Source organism: Chiloscyllium punctatum, chromosome 15, assembly GCF_047496795.1.
Source record: "Chiloscyllium punctatum isolate Juve2018m chromosome 15, sChiPun1.3, whole genome shotgun sequence".
Classification (NCBI taxonomy): Eukaryota; Metazoa; Chordata; class Chondrichthyes; order Orectolobiformes; family Hemiscylliidae; genus Chiloscyllium; species Chiloscyllium punctatum.
In genome coordinates, this window is record NC_092753.1 from 13,611,245 (window position 1) to 13,629,101 (window position 17,857).

General features: G+C 50.4%; 1 protein-coding gene across 12 annotated transcripts in view; it reads left to right on the forward strand.

Moving 5' to 3' along the window:
- Positions 1 to 17,857, forward strand: part of phldb2b (pleckstrin homology-like domain, family B, member 2b) — a 265,080-nt gene that overhangs the window by 233,245 nt on the left and 13,978 nt on the right. For all 12 annotated transcript variants that reach the window (XM_072584659.1, XM_072584660.1, XM_072584664.1 and 9 more), the window contains 2 exons: positions 662 to 845; positions 17,280 to 17,370. In XM_072584659.1, the coding sequence (XP_072440760.1) occupies positions 662 to 845; positions 17,280 to 17,370 (275 nt within the window). The remainder of the gene's footprint in view (positions 1 to 661; positions 846 to 17,279; positions 17,371 to 17,857) is intronic.

Consider the following 17,857-nt stretch of genomic DNA (forward strand, 5'->3'; position numbering starts at 1 on the left):
ACTGACAGCTCACAATCGCTTTGTCACAGGCCAGTCAAGGCCACATGACTGGTCAGCTGGCGAGAACACCTTTGCAGGGCATGGAGTTGTCTACAAAGTTGTGGTGATCATGTCCAGTCTCAATTTGTTGATGGAGACTGGAACCGTGCGATTGACCTGTCATCTGGAGGAGATGGGGTTCCCATCATGGAACATTCCAATTGCCGGGCATGTCCACGGTTCCTATCAGGATAAAATGACCGAGCACTTGGTCAAATATGGGCAGAGAGAGCATGAGTGAAATTGTGAAGTGTACATTATGCCCAACGGATTTCAAAAAAATGTTTTCAGGAGATAATTGTCAATGGATGTCATTTATTCGGTCTTCCAGAAGGCACTTGGTAAGGTTCCACATGAACGTTTTAACAAAATACAAGTGAGTTGAAAGCCGATTATTGACTTGGATGTGGGATTGTTGGGATGACAGAGGACAGGATCGTGGGTTGTGATTTGACAGTGTGTCCTGCCACACACCATCTCCACAATTGCTGATTTGTTCGAATTTCTGCTCACTGAAGGAATTCTAACCTCCTCAAACCTACCTTTTTGTCTTTGTTTTTGTCTCAGTCATTTGTAATTTGGAGTGGCCCGAATTAAATAACTGTGTCCTCACTTTCTTCAGGACCTCGACAGCACCGTGCCAGTGATGAGCATAGGCTTGGTGCTCAGGATGAGACTAGCCCTGGAGCCGATCGTTCCCCCTATAACAATGGATATAAGGACAGGACCTTTGACACTCTGAGTTTGGACAGCTCTGACAGTGTGGACACTAATGTCTCAGCATGCTCTCCAGACAATATTTCAAGGTAAAACTTTTCTCCACTGTCACATGTTCCATCTGCCTCTGAAACAATAAGCCTGGTTAGCAACCTTAGACAGAGAAGAGGAGAATGCTGGGACATTTTAAGAAAACCTACCTACTTTGTGCACCACATCCAGAATTGCTCCCACCTCAGCTCACTTGGAATTCTCATTCTCGTGTTTTTGGAGTTTGGGATTGACTATTCCAAGCCAGTCTCTGGTTTGGCCTTCTCACTCCTCTCCCTCATAAACACAAACAGAATTTGCTGGAGAACCTCAGCAGGTCTAGCAGCAGCTGTGGAGAGAAAGCAGCATTGCCATTACAAGTCCAATGATCCTTCTTCAGAACTGGGAGCTGGAAGGCTGATGGAGAGTTCATCTCCGTGTTGGTGACCATGATAAGTGTTGTAAAAGCCATGTGGTTCACTGGTGTTAGGGATGAAAACAGCTATCCTGGGGGGGTTTTGGTTGCGGTGCACAAAACACAGAAAGCTATTCTTATGAGTAGCTGGCACACAGGTGCACCAGGTAACCAGGGAAACTAATGGAATGTTAACCCTTATTTCAAGAGTAGGGAATGTTTACTTCAGGTACAAGATCCTTTATCCGAAATGCTCGGGACCAGCTGTTTTTCAGAATTCGGAATTTTTCGGTTTTCAGAATGTAACAGTTTAATGGTGAAATTTTTAAAAATCTTGTTGGAGAAACAGACTTCTAACTAAGAACATGCTTGACCACACCTCACTCCCCACACGTCGCATCTGAGTGACACGCATCGAGTGGGTGTCGACTTGGGTTAACCGTTCACTCGCCAACCAATCTTGTTAATGAGAAAAAAAACTTCACAAAAACAAAACCTCTGTATTCAGAGCTTTTTTTGGTTCTTGGATGTTCAGATGAAGGTCCTTGTTAACCATACAATGTTGAGGATGCTGGTGGAACCATGTCTGGCCTCTTGGTTCCCACCTTACCTAAGGAAAGAAATCATGTAATTGGAGGCAGTTCAAAGAAGGTTCACTAGGGATGATCCTCCCCCCCACCGCACCCCATCCCACCGCACCCCATCCCACTGTATGAAGGAACTGTCATACGAGCGAAGGCTAAACAGGTTGGAGCTCTACTCACTGGAGTTTCGAAGAATGAGAGTTAATCTCAGTGAAACATATGGGATTCTTAAGGGTCAATGCCGGGAGCATATTTCCCCTCATTGAAGCGCCTTGGATCAGAGGGCATAGTCTCAGAATAAAGGGCACCAAATTAAGACTGAGATCAGGAAGAATTTCTTCTCCTGAAGGTTGAGAGTTTTTGGAGCTCCATGCCACAGAGAACTATGGGGCAGAGTGCTTTTGCGTATTCAAGGCAGAGAGATGTGGACTCTTGACCAGCCGAGGAATCAAGAATCAGTTATGGAGAGAATGCAGGAATCGCGTGAAGTGAGGGGACGGGCTTGAGGGGCCGACACATGTTCCCATTTCTTATGGCGTTACCTGGTTTGTGACTCTCAGAAGTGGGATTGACTCTCAACTGCCCTCTGAAAAGGACCTACCAACCCATTCATTTCAAGGTCAGTGAGGGAGGGAGAGCAAATGGTGTCCCTGGTCTGTGATACCCTCATCCCATGAGTGAATAAACCTGACTGGGAGGGATTCAAAGAAGGAGCTTTGGAAATGACGGGCACGACTTTGGCATCAACTCAACAGGACACTCAGGAAACTTGGTGAATAAAGGAAAGATGAGACTTGGTGGCAGTCAGCTGCAAGAATGTAGGGGTCAAAGGTGAGCTTTTGTTGAAGGGCGATGGTGAAAGATTTGAAAGAAAGGAGGATAGTGCTGAAAGAGAGGAAGTGATGAACAACATTACTGAACGTACACATTGCATTTAATCCGGGCATCCAGTGCAATAATAAGTTAGCTTTCATTGACATCCAGAATTTAGCAATTGACCGAGAGACTGCTTTGTGCTCAGGCAGAGTGCTGCAGGACAGAGTGAAATTAGATCCAGAGCCTGCATTTGAATGTGATAAATCTAACATACCAAGCTGTGCAATTAGCAATGTTCAAAACCGAAACCCCTGTTGAGATGATGTGATTGAAATCGGTCTTTGACAGACCAGGTGTCTCCTATTAATAACACACACCCTTTGGTGGGAAAAGTAACTGCAGATGGCACTACCACTAGTGTTCAGCACAAAACTGCCTAACCCCAACCCTAACTGCAAGCTAATGAGAAACTTACCAGTAAATGAACATATGAATTCTTTCCAATAACTTGCTAATCAGGCAACAACATATGGTTGTAAAATACACAGGTCGTCTGTTGATCTTATCCTCTGTTTAAAAGCAGGACCTGTGAGTGCTGTGCTGAGGTTTCCAACATTTAGTAGTGAGCTGGTCCAGACAGGCTTTCACTGCATTTTAAAGACTGGATATGTGTGTTTTGTGAAATCACATTTTAACACTCATTTGTTGAAAAAGTCTTCTCCTTTGGGGAGATGGTAATGTGCAGGAGTGCCCAGGATTACAAAGGGGTTCCATCCGTGGGTACAGTCATAAATCGATCTGTACGCAAATTGGAACACAATATGGCCGTGTAAAATATGTTTGCGTGTACAAGCAAATCGTTGTCAGATCCTTAGAATTAACAGTAACTTGGATTCTCGAATATAAGTGTGAACATTCGTAGATTGAGGATTCCTGTAACTTAATGTCACCAGAGTAGTAATCCAGACATCCAGACACACATCTGGGACATGATTCAAATTTAAATTTAATTAATGAATCAGGAATTGAAAGCCAGTTTGAGTAACGGTGTCTGGTTATTGTAAAAACCCATTGGGTTCACTAATGTCCTATAGGAGACCACAAAAAAAAATCTGCCCTCCTTACCTAGCCTGGCTTACATATGACTCCGGGCCCACTAGACTCTTAACTGCCCTCGGACATATTCAAGCAGGCCACCCAGTGGACAATTAGGGATGAGCAACAAATACCAGTGACATCGCTATCCCACGAAATAATAAGTTACTCCAATCAAATGCTTCATGTTTCTTGATTGCAGTCAGCCGTGTTGTGATGACGTGATATTGCTCATTGTAAAGCTTTCACCACACAGTTCAGCACTGGGAAATCCCCATTCACCTTATCACGACTCCCTGGGCTCGTGGACTGGAAGTCAAGTCCCACTTGACTTAGAGATAATGCAAATGTGAATGTTTGATTAAACCAGTGAACTGCTTCAGTTTGGCTGACTGTCCAATGCAGGTTAAAAGAATATACACAATAGGATTTTACCATTAACAAGAAAATAGCCATCTACTGCACTCAATTAGTGCAGTAAAGACTGCATGTCATTTACTGTGTCCGATGCTCCGGATGCGGTCTCCTCTACATTGGGGAGACTGGGCGCCTCCCAGCAGAGCGCTTTAGGGAACATCTCCGGGACACCCGCACCAATCAACCAAACCGCCCCGTGGCCCAACATTTCAACTCCCCCTCCCACTCTGTCGAGGATATGCAGGCTCTGGGACTCCTTCGCTGCTCCCTCACCACCAGACGCCTGGAGGAAGAACGCCTCATCTTCCGCCTCGGAACACTTCAACCCCAGGGCATCAATGTGGACTTCAACAGTTTCCTCATTTCCCCTTCCCCCACCTCACCCTAGTTCCAAACTTCCAGCTCAGCACCGCCCTCATGACCTGTCCTACCGGCCTATCTTCCTTTCCACCTATCCGCTCCACCCTCCTCTCTGACCTATCACCTTCACCCCATTCCCATTCACCTATTGCACACTCAACTACCTTCTCCCCAGCCTCACCCCCCTCCTATTTCTCTCTCCACATCCAAGGCACCCAGCCACATTCCTGATGAAGGGCTTTTGCCTGAAACGTTGATTCTCCTGCTCCTTGGATGCTGCCTGACCTGCTGTGCTTTTCCAGCACCACTCTGATCTCGAGCATCTGCAGTCCTCACTTTGCCCATCACACGCGTGGAGCCAGGGGGTCTGGCGTCCACCCCTGCTGGTTGAAAAAGGCAACTTTGTCAATAAAATTGACCATTGGTTTCTGGAACTCATTTTTAAAACTGTATCACCATCACCACCTTCAGTTCCTTGCTTCAAAGGAGCATCTTTCCCCATTTTTTTTGTCCATGAGCCAAAACAATGGAAATGGTCCTTAGAAACAGTTAATTGCCAAATCCTGCTCAGTGTTTATCCGCAGTGACAGTCCAGCCTTTTCACTGTTACCACATGTTTAAAACCACAGCAGAGACTTGAGGACAAAATTGAGGCATCGAGTCCTGTTGCAGTACTGGTGCAAACAACTGGACAGTCTAAAGCAACAGTTCTGTTCCCCTGCGATCCTGTATTATTAAAAAAATCGCATAATAGCAGCGCCATTTAAAACAATGGCACCAGATTTCTGTAATACGCAATGCAGGTAAGGAAAATTTGCATTCCACAATAAATGGTCTAAAGTCTGCAATTGTGTTATAACCAATTCGCATTGAAGTAATGCACATTATAGCAGAACTGACTGTCCTGGACCTAATCATCTACTGGGACACTGCACTCGGTACATAACCCAGCACCGATCACCGAGACACTCCACTCGGAATAACACCCAGCACCGATCACCGAGACATTCCACTCGGAATAACACCTGGCACCGATCACTGAGACACTGCATTCGGTACATAACCCAGCACCGATCACCGAGACACTCCACTCGGAATAACACCCGGCACCGATCACTAAGACACTGCATTCGGTATAACACCCAGCACCGATCACCGAGACACTCCACTCAGTATAACACCCAGCACCGATCACTGAGACACTGCACTCGGTATAACACCCAGCACCGATCACTGGGACACTGCATTCAGTACATAACCCAGCACCGATCACTGACACTGCACTCGGTACATAATCCAGCACCGATCACTGAGACACTGCATTCAGTACATAACCCAGCACCGATCACTGACACTGCACTCGGTACATAACCCAGCCCCGATCACCGAGACACTGCATTCGGTACATAATCCAGCACCGATCACTGAGACACTCCACTCGGAATAACACCCAGCACCGATCACTGGGACACTGCATTCAGTACATAACCCAGCACCAATCACTGAGACACTGCACTCGGTATAACACCCAGCACCGATCACTGAGACACTGCACTCAGTATAACACCCAGCACCGATCACTGAGACACTGCATTCAGTACATAATCCAGCACCGATCACTGAGACACTCCACTCGGAATAACACCCAGCACCGATCACTGGGACACTCCACTCGGAATAACGCTCAGCACCGATCACCGAGACACTGCAGTCGGTATAACACCCAGCACCGATCACTGAGACACTGCACTCAGTATAACACCCAGCACCGATCACTGAGACACTGCACTCAGTATCACACCCAGCACCGATCACTGAGACACTGCACTCGGTATAACACCCAGCACCGATCACTGAGACACTGCACTCAGTATAACACCCAGCACCGATCACTGAGACATTGCACTCAGTATCACACCCAGCACCGATCACCGAGACACTCCACTCGGAATAACACCCGGCACCGATCACCGGGACACTGCACTCGGTATAACACCCAGCACCGATCACCGAGACACTGCACTCAGTATAACGCCCAGCACCGATCACTGAGACACTGCACTCAGTATCACACCCAGCACCGATTACCGAGACACTCCACTCGGAATAACACCCAGCACCAATCACTGGGACACTGCACTCGGTATAACACTCAGCACCGATCACCGAGACACTCCACTCGGAATAACACCCGGCACCGATCACCGGGACACTGCACTCGGTATAACACCCAGCACCGATCACCGAGACACTGCACTCAGTATAACGCCCAGCACCGATCACTGAGACACTGCACTCAGTATCACACCCAGCACCGATTACCGAGACACTCCACTCGGAATAACACCCAGCACCAATCACTGGGACACTGCACTCGGTATAACACTCAGCACCGATCACCGAGACACTGCACTCAGTTTAACACCCAGCACCGATCACTGAGACACTGCACTCGGAATAACACCCAGCACCGATCACTGAGACACTGCACTCGGTATAACACCCAGCACTGATCACCGAGACACTGCACTCAGTATAACACCCAGCACCGATCACTGAGACACTGCACTCGGTATAACACCCAGCACTGATCACCGAGACACTGCACTCAGTATAACACCCAGCACCGATCACTGAGACACTGCACTCGGAATAACACCCAGCACCGATCACTGAGACACTGCACTCGGTATAACACCCAGCACTGATCACCGAGACACTGCACTCAGTATAACACCCAGCACCGATCACTGAGACACTGCACTCGGAATAACACCCAGCACCGATCACTGAGACACTACACTCGGTATAACACCCAGCATCGATCACTGAGACACTGCACTCAGTATAACACCCAGCACTGATCACCGAGACACTGCACTCAGTATAACACCCAGCACCGATCACTGAGACACTCCACTCGGAATAACACCCAGCACCGATCACTGAGATACTGCACTCAGTATAACACCCAGCACCGATCACCGAGACACTGCACTCAGTATAACACCCAGCACCGATCACCGAGACACTGCACTCAGTATAACACCCAGCACCGATCACCGAGACACCGCACTCGGTATAACACCCAGCACCGATCACCGAGACACTGCACTCGGTATAACACCCAGCACCGATCACCGAGACACTGCACTCGGTATAACACCCAGCACCGATCACCGAGACACTGCACTCAGTATAACACCCAGCACCGATCACTGAGACACTGCACTCAGTTTAACACCCAGCACCGATCACCGAGACACTGCACTCAGTATAACACCCAGCACCGATCACTGAGACACTGCACTCAGAATAACATCCAGCACCGATCACTGAGACACTGCACTCAGTATAACACCCAGCAGCGATCACCGAGACACTGCACTCAGTATAACACCCAGCACCGATCACCGAGACACTGCACTCAGTATAACACCCAGCACCGATCACCGAGACACTGCACTCGGTATAACACCCAGCACCGATCACTGAGACACTGCACTCGGAATAACACCCAGCACTGATCACTGAGACACTGCACTCGGTATAACACCCAGCAGTGATCACCGAGACACTGCACTCAGTATAACACCCAGCACCGATCACTGAGACACTGCACTCGGAATAACACCCAGCACCGATCACTGAGACACTGCACTCGGTATAACACCCAGCATCGATCACCGAGACACTGCACTCAGTATAACACCCAGCACTGATCACTGAGACACTGCACTCAGTATAACACCCAGCACCGATCACTGAGACACTGCACTCAGTATAACACCCAGCACCGATCACTGAGATACTGCACTCAGTATAACACCCAGCACCGATCACCGAGACACTGCACTCAGTATAACACCCAGCACCGATCACCGAGACACTGCACTCAGTATAACACCCAGCACCGATCACCGAGACACTGCACTCGGAATAACACCCAGCACCGATCACTGAGACACTGCACTCGGTATAACACCCAGCATCGATCACCGAGACACTGCACTCAGTATAACACCCAGCACTGATCACTGAGACACTGCACTCAGTATAACACCCAGCACCGATCACTGAGACACTGCACTCAGTATAACACCCAGCACCGATCACTGAGATACTGCACTCAGTATAACACCCAGCACCGATCACCGAGACACTGCACTCAGTATAACATCCAGCACCAATCACTGAGACACTGCACTCGGTATAACACCCAGCACCGATCACTGAGACACTGCACTCAGTATAACACCCAGCACCGATCACTGAGACACTGCATTCAGTACATAATCCAGCACCGATCACTGGGACACTCCACTCGGAATAACGCTCAGCACCGATCACCGAGACACTGCAGTCGGTATAACACCCAGCACCGATCACTGAGACACTGCACTCAGTATAACACCCAGCACCGATCACTGAGACACTGCACTCAGTATCACACCCAGCACCGATCACTGAGACACTGCACTCGGTATAACACCCAGCACCGATCACTGAGACACTGCACTCAGTATAACACCCAGCACCGATCACTGAGACATTGCACTCAGTATCACACCCAGCACCGATCACCGAGACACTCCACTCGGAATAACACCCGGCACCGATCACCGGGACACTGCACTCGGTATAACACCCAGCACCGATCACCGAGACACTGCACTCAGTATAACGCCCAGCACCGATCACTGAGACACTGCACTCAGTATCACACCCAGCACCGATTACCGAGACACTCCACTCGGAATAACACCCAGCACCAATCACTGGGACACTGCACTCGGTATAACACTCAGCACCGATCACCGAGACACTCCACTCGGAATAACACCCGGCACCGATCACCGGGACACTGCACTCGGTATAACACCCAGCACCGATCACCGAGACACTGCACTCAGTATAACGCCCAGCACCGATCACTGAGACACTGCACTCAGTATCACACCCAGCACCGATTACCGAGACACTCCACTCGGAATAACACCCAGCACCAATCACTGGGACACTGCACTCGGTATAACACTCAGCACCGATCACCGAGACACTGCACTCAGTTTAACACCCAGCACCGATCACTGAGACACTGCACTCGGAATAACACCCAGCACCGATCACTGAGACACTGCACTCGGTATAACACCCAGCACTGATCACCGAGACACTGCACTCAGTATAACACCCAGCACCGATCACTGAGACACTGCACTCGGTATAACACCCAGCACTGATCACCGAGACACTGCACTCAGTATAACACCCAGCACCGATCACTGAGACACTGCACTCGGAATAACACCCAGCACCGATCACTGAGACACTGCACTCGGTATAACACCCAGCACTGATCACCGAGACACTGCACTCAGTATAACACCCAGCACCGATCACTGAGACACTGCACTCGGAATAACACCCAGCACCGATCACTGAGACACTACACTCGGTATAACACCCAGCATCGATCACTGAGACACTGCACTCAGTATAACACCCAGCACTGATCACCGAGACACTGCACTCAGTATAACACCCAGCACCGATCACTGAGACACTCCACTCGGAATAACACCCAGCACCGATCACTGAGATACTGCACTCAGTATAACACCCAGCACCGATCACCGAGACACTGCACTCAGTATAACACCCAGCACCGATCACCGAGACACTGCACTCAGTATAACACCCAGCACCGATCACCGAGACACCGCACTCGGTATAACACCCAGCACCGATCACCGAGACACTGCACTCGGTATAACACCCAGCACCGATCACCGAGACACTGCACTCGGTATAACACCCAGCACCGATCACCGAGACACTGCACTCAGTATAACACCCAGCACCGATCACTGAGACACTGCACTCAGTTTAACACCCAGCACCGATCACCGAGACACTGCACTCAGTATAACACCCAGCACCGATCACTGAGACACTGCACTCAGAATAACATCCAGCACCGATCACTGAGACACTGCACTCAGTATAACACCCAGCAGCGATCACCGAGACACTGCACTCAGTATAACACCCAGCACCGATCACCGAGACACTGCACTCAGTATAACACCCAGCACCGATCACCGAGACACTGCACTCGGTATAACACCCAGCACCGATCACTGAGACACTGCACTCGGAATAACACCCAGCACTGATCACTGAGACACTGCACTCGGTATAACACCCAGCAGTGATCACCGAGACACTGCACTCAGTATAACACCCAGCACCGATCACTGAGACACTGCACTCGGAATAACACCCAGCACCGATCACTGAGACACTGCACTCGGTATAACACCCAGCATCGATCACCGAGACACTGCACTCAGTATAACACCCAGCACTGATCACTGAGACACTGCACTCAGTATAACACCCAGCACCGATCACTGAGACACTGCACTCAGTATAACACCCAGCACCGATCACTGAGATACTGCACTCAGTATAACACCCAGCACCGATCACCGAGACACTGCACTCAGTATAACACCCAGCACCGATCACCGAGACACTGCACTCGGTATAACACCCAGCACCGATCACCGAGACACCGCACTCGGTATAACACCCAGCACCGATCACCGAGACACTGCACTCGGTATAACACCCAGCACCGATCACCGAGACACTGCACTCGGTATAACACCCAGCACCGATCACCGAGACACTGCACTCAGTATAACACCCAGCACCGATCACTGAGACACTGCACTCAGTTTAACACCCAGCACCGATCACCGAGACACTGCACTCAGTATAACACCCAGCACCGATCACCGAGACACTGCACTCAGAATAACATCCAGCACCGATCACTGAGACACTGCACTCGGTATAACACCCAGCACCGATCACCGAGACACTGCACTCGGTATAACACCCAGCACCGATCACCGAGACACTGCACTCAGTATAACACCCAGCACCGATTACCGAGACACTCCACTCGGAATAACACCCAGCACCAATCACTGGGACACTGCACTCGGTATAACACTCAGCACCGATCACCGAGACACTCCACTCGGAATAACACCCAGCACCGATCACCGAGACACTGCACTCGGTATAACACCCAGCACCGATCACCGAGACACTGCACTCGGTATAACACCCAGCACCGATCACCGAGACACTGCACTCAGTATAACACCCAGCACCGATCACTGAGACACTGCACTCAGTTTAACACCCAGCACCGATCACCGAGACACTGCACTCAGTATAACACCCAGCACCGATCACTGAGACACTGCACTCGGAATAACACCCAGCACCGATCACTGAGACACTGCACTCGGTATAACACCCAGCATCGATCACCGAGACACTGCACTCAGTATAACACCCAGCACTGATCACTGAGACACTGCACTCAGTATAACACCCAGCACCGATCACTGAGACACTGCACTCAGTATAACACCCAGCACCGATCACTGAGATACTGCACTCAGTATAACACCCAGCACCGATCACCGAGACACTGCACTCAGTATAACACCCAGCACCGATCACCGAGACACTGCACTCGGTATAACACCCAGCACCGATCACCGAGACACCGCACTCGGTATAACACCCAGCACCGATCACCGAGACACTGCACTCGGTATAACACCCAGCACCGATCACCGAGACACTGCACTCGGTATAACACCCAGCACCGATCACCGAGACACTGCACTCAGTATAACACCCAGCACCGATCACTGAGACACTGCACTCAGTTTAACACCCAGCACCGATCACCGAGACACTGCACTCAGTATAACACCCAGCACCGATCACCGAGACACTGCACTCAGAATAACATCCAGCACCGATCACTGAGACACTGCACTCAGTATAACACCCAGCACCGATCACCGAGACACTGCACTCAGTATAACACCCAGCACCGATCACCGAGACACTGCACTCGGTATAACACCCAGCACCGATCACCGAGACACTGCACTCGGTATAACACCCAGCACCGATCACCGAGACACTGCACTCGGTATAACACCCAGCACCGATCACCGAGACACTGCACTCAGTATAACACCCAGCACCGATTACCGAGACACTCCACTCGGAATAACACCCAGCACCAATCACTGGGACACTGCACTCGGTATAACACTCAGCACCGATCACCGAGACACTCCACTCGGAATAACACCCGGCACCGATCACCGGGACACTGCACTCGGTATAACACCCAGCACCGATCACCGAGACACTGCACTCAGTATAACGCCCAGCACCGATCACTGAGACACTGCACTCAGTATCACACCCAGCACCGATTACCGAGACACTCCACTCGGAATAACACCCAGCACCAATCACTGGGACACTGCACTCGGTATAACACTCAGCACCGATCACCGAGACACTGCACTCAGTTTAACACCCAGCACCGATCACTGAGACACTGCACTCGGAATAACACCCAGCACCGATCACTGAGACACTGCACTCGGTATAACACCCAGCACTGATCACCGAGACACTGCACTCGGTATAACACCCAGCACTGATCACCGAGACACTGCACTCAGTATAACACCCAGCACCGATCACTGAGACACTGCACTCGGTATAACACCCAGCACCGATCACCGAGACACCGCACTCGGTATAACACCCAGCACCGATCACCGAGACACTGCACTCAGTATAACACCCAGCACCGATCACTGAGACACTGCACTCGGAATAACACCCAGCACCGATCACTGAGACACTGCACTCGGTATAACACCCAGCACTGATCACCGAGACACTGCACTCAGTATAACACCCAGCACCGATCACTGAGACACTGCACTCGGAATAACACCCAGCACCGATCACTGAGACACTACACTCGGTATAACACCCAGCATCGATCACTGAGACACTGCACTCAGTATAACACCCAGCACTGATCACCGAGACACTGCACTCAGTATAACACCCAGCACCGATCACTGAGACACTCCACTCGGAATAACACCCAGCACCGATCACTGAGATACTGCACTCAGTATAACACCCAGCACCGATCACCGAGACACTGCACTCAGTATAACACCCAGCACCGATCACCGAGACACTGCACTCAGTATAACACCCAGCACCGATCACCGAGACACCGCACTCGGTATAACACCCAGCACCGATCACCGAGACACTGCACTCGGTATAACACCCAGCACCGATCACCGAGACACTGCACTCGGTATAACACCCAGCACCGATCACCGAGACACTGCACTCAGTATAACACCCAGCACCGATCACTGAGACACTGCACTCAGTTTAACACCCAGCACCGATCACCGAGACACTGCACTCAGTATAACACCCAGCACCGATCACTGAGACACTGCACTCAGAATAACATCCAGCACCGATCACTGAGACACTGCACTCAGTATAACACCCAGCAGCGATCACCGAGACACTGCACTCAGTATAACACCCAGCACCGATCACCGAGACACTGCACTCAGTATAACACCCAGCACCGATCACCGAGACACTGCACTCGGTATAACACCCAGCACCGATCACTGAGACACTGCACTCGGAATAACACCCAGCACTGATCACTGAGACACTGCACTCGGTATAACACCCAGCAGTGATCACCGAGACACTGCACTCAGTATAACACCCAGCACCGATCACTGAGACACTGCACTCGGAATAACACCCAGCACCGATCACTGAGACACTGCACTCGGTATAACACCCAGCATCGATCACCGAGACACTGCACTCAGTATAACACCCAGCACTGATCACTGAGACACTGCACTCAGTATAACACCCAGCACCGATCACTGAGACACTGCACTCAGTATAACACCCAGCACCGATCACTGAGATACTGCACTCAGTATAACACCCAGCACCGATCACCGAGACACTGCACTCAGTATAACACCCAGCACCGATCACCGAGACACTGCACTCGGTATAACACCCAGCACCGATCACCGAGACACCGCACTCGGTATAACACCCAGCACCGATCACCGAGACACTGCACTCGGTATAACACCCAGCACCGATCACCGAGACACTGCACTCGGTATAACACCCAGCACCGATCACCGAGACACTGCACTCAGTATAACACCCAGCACCGATCACTGAGACACTGCACTCAGTTTAACACCCAGCACCGATCACCGAGACACTGCACTCAGTATAACACCCAGCACCGATCACTGAGACACTGCACTCAGAATAACATCCAGCACCGATCACTGAGACACTGCACTCAGTATAACACCCAGCACCGATCACCGAGACACTGCACTCAGTATAACACCCAGCACCGATCACCGAGACACTGCACTCGGTATAACACCCAGCACCGATCACCGAGACACTGCACTCGGTATAACACCCAGCACCGATCACCGAGACACTGCACTCGGTATAACACCCAGCACCGATCACCGAGACACTGCACTCAGTATAACACCCAGCACCGATCACTGAGACATTGCACTCAGAATAACATCCAGCACCGATCACTGAGACATTGCACTCAGAATAACACCCAGCACCGATCACTGAGACACTGCACTCGGAATAACACCCAGCACCGATCACTGAGACACTGCACTCGGTATAACACCCAGCATCGATCACTGAGACACTGCACTCAGTATAACACCCAGCACTGATCACTGAGACACTGCACTCAGTATAACACCCAGCACCGATCACTGAGACACTGCACTCAGTATAACACCCAGCACCGATCACTGAGATACTGCACTCAGTATAACACCCAGCACCGATCACCGAGACACTACACTCGGTATAACACCCAGCACCGATCACCGAGACACTGCACTCGGTATAACACCCAGCACCGATCACCGAGACACCGCACTCGGTATAACACCCAGCACCGATCACCGAGACACTGCACTCGGTATAACACCCAGCACCGATCACCGAGACACTGCACTCGGTATAACACCCAGCACCGATCACCGAGACACTGCACTCAGTATAACACCCAGCACCGATCACTGAGACACTGCACTCAGTTTAACACCCAGCACCGATCACCGAGACACTGCACTCAGTATAACACCCAGCACCGATCACCGAGACACTGCACTCGGTATAACACCCAGCACTGATCACCGAGACACTGCACTCGGTATAACACCCAGCACCGATCACTGAGACACCGCACTCGGTATAACACCCAGCACCGATCACCGAGACACTGCACTCAGAATAACACCCAGCACCGATCACCGAGACACTGCACTCGGTATAACACCCAGCACTGATCACCGAGACACTGCACTCAGTTTAACACCCAGCACCGATCACCGAGACACTGCACTCAGTATAACACCCAGCACCGATCACTGAGACACTGCACTCAGAATAACATCCAGCACCGATCACTGAGACACTGCACTCCGTATAACACCCAGCACCGATCACCGAGACACTGCACTCGGTATAACACCCAGCACCGATCACCGAGACACTGCACTCGGTATAACACCCAGCACCGATCACCGAGACACTGCACTCAGTATAACACCCAGCACCGATCACTGAGACATTGCACTCAGAATAACACCCAGCACCGATCACCGAGACACCGCACTCGGTATAACACCCAGCACCGATCACTGAGACACTGCACTCGGTATAACATCCAGCACCGATCACTGAGACACTGCACTCCGTATAACACCCAGCACCGATCACCGAGACACTGCACTCGGTATAACACCCAGCACCGATCACCGAGACACTGCACTCAGTATAACACCCAGCACCGATCACCGAGACACTGCACTCGGTATAACACCCAGCACCGATCACCGAGACACTGCACTCAGTATAACACCCAGCACCGATCACTGAGACACTGCACTCAGAATAACATCCAGCACCGATCACTGAGACACTGCACTCAGTATAACACCCAGCACCGATCACCGAGACACTGCACTCAGTATAACACCCAGCACAGATCACCGAGACACTGCACTCGGTATAACACCCAGCACCGATCACCGAGACACTGCACTCGGTATAACACACAGCACCGATCACCGAGACACTGCACTCGGTATAACACCCAGCACCGATCACCGAGACACTGCACTCAGTATAACACCCAGCACCGATCACTGAGACACTGCACTCAGAATAACATCCAGCACCGATCACTGAGACACTGCACTCGGTATAACACCCAGCACCGATCACTGAGACACTATACTCAGTATCACACCCAGCACCGATCACTGAGACACTGCACTCATTATAACACTCAGCACCGATCGCTGGGACACTGAGTTTTTAGTTTTACATCTAGGCCTTTTTATTATCTTCCTTTATGTCTCTCTACTTCGAGGTTTTCCAGGTTTTCATGTGGTCGTGGATTAGCTGTTTTCTGCTTCGCTGTTTACACATGTTGGACTATTTGTACATCAGCCTGACGTGTGACTGCTCAGCTGGCCTGAATCATGTTCTTTGTAACACGAGCTGATAGTGGGCTAAGTGATTTATTAAGAGTAGCGATCTCGGAAATCCTGCATAGTCCTCAGCCTGGCTGGGCTGACCAACAAGAACGCTCACTTACAAATAGATACTACCGTTCGGTTTATAAATGAGTTTATGGTACTAGATGAAGATGTGGTTGACTTTGTAATAAAGTTGAAATTAGTGCAAACTTGAACAATGTACCTGAGTCTTCAATGTGAAAGTCGTAATAGTGTACTTCTGCTCTCTGTGTTTCTGCACAGTGCCAGCACGTTTAACATTGCCAAGCTTGAAGAGATGGAACGCTTGCTGAAGGAAGCCCAAGCAGAAAAGGCCTGGCTCATTGAAAGCAAAGTGAGTACTTGGCTACTTCATTGATTTGCTGCAATTAGTCTGACAGTGACAGCATATTGGTCAGACTGACAGACAGACTGAACTCCTTTCTCCTCCTTACCTTCTGTTCTTGAGACCTGTCAAAAGGCTGTAGTGAGTTTCCCAAACCCAGACTTGTTGAAGTCAAGTGACACACAGCACGTTCTCGCCAAGTTAAACCAGGTGCGTTATTCCGTGACATATTTGAACCTGGAGTGGTGTTTGTGACTTAAGCCACACGTGAGAACGATATAGGAGTGGAGAGTGTTTTATGTCTATGAATATCTTTAAAAATAAATGCAATTCACATGAATCAGAGCCCAGTGAAGGCTCCCCTGCAATCAGGATTCACAGTTCGGATCAGTCCACACCACTGAAGGCAAACTTCAAAATGGAGCTGAGGGAGCGAGGTGATGCCTGTGGAGTTGGATCTAGTTTACTTTTTGGGTCAACACTGGAATTGTTCGAG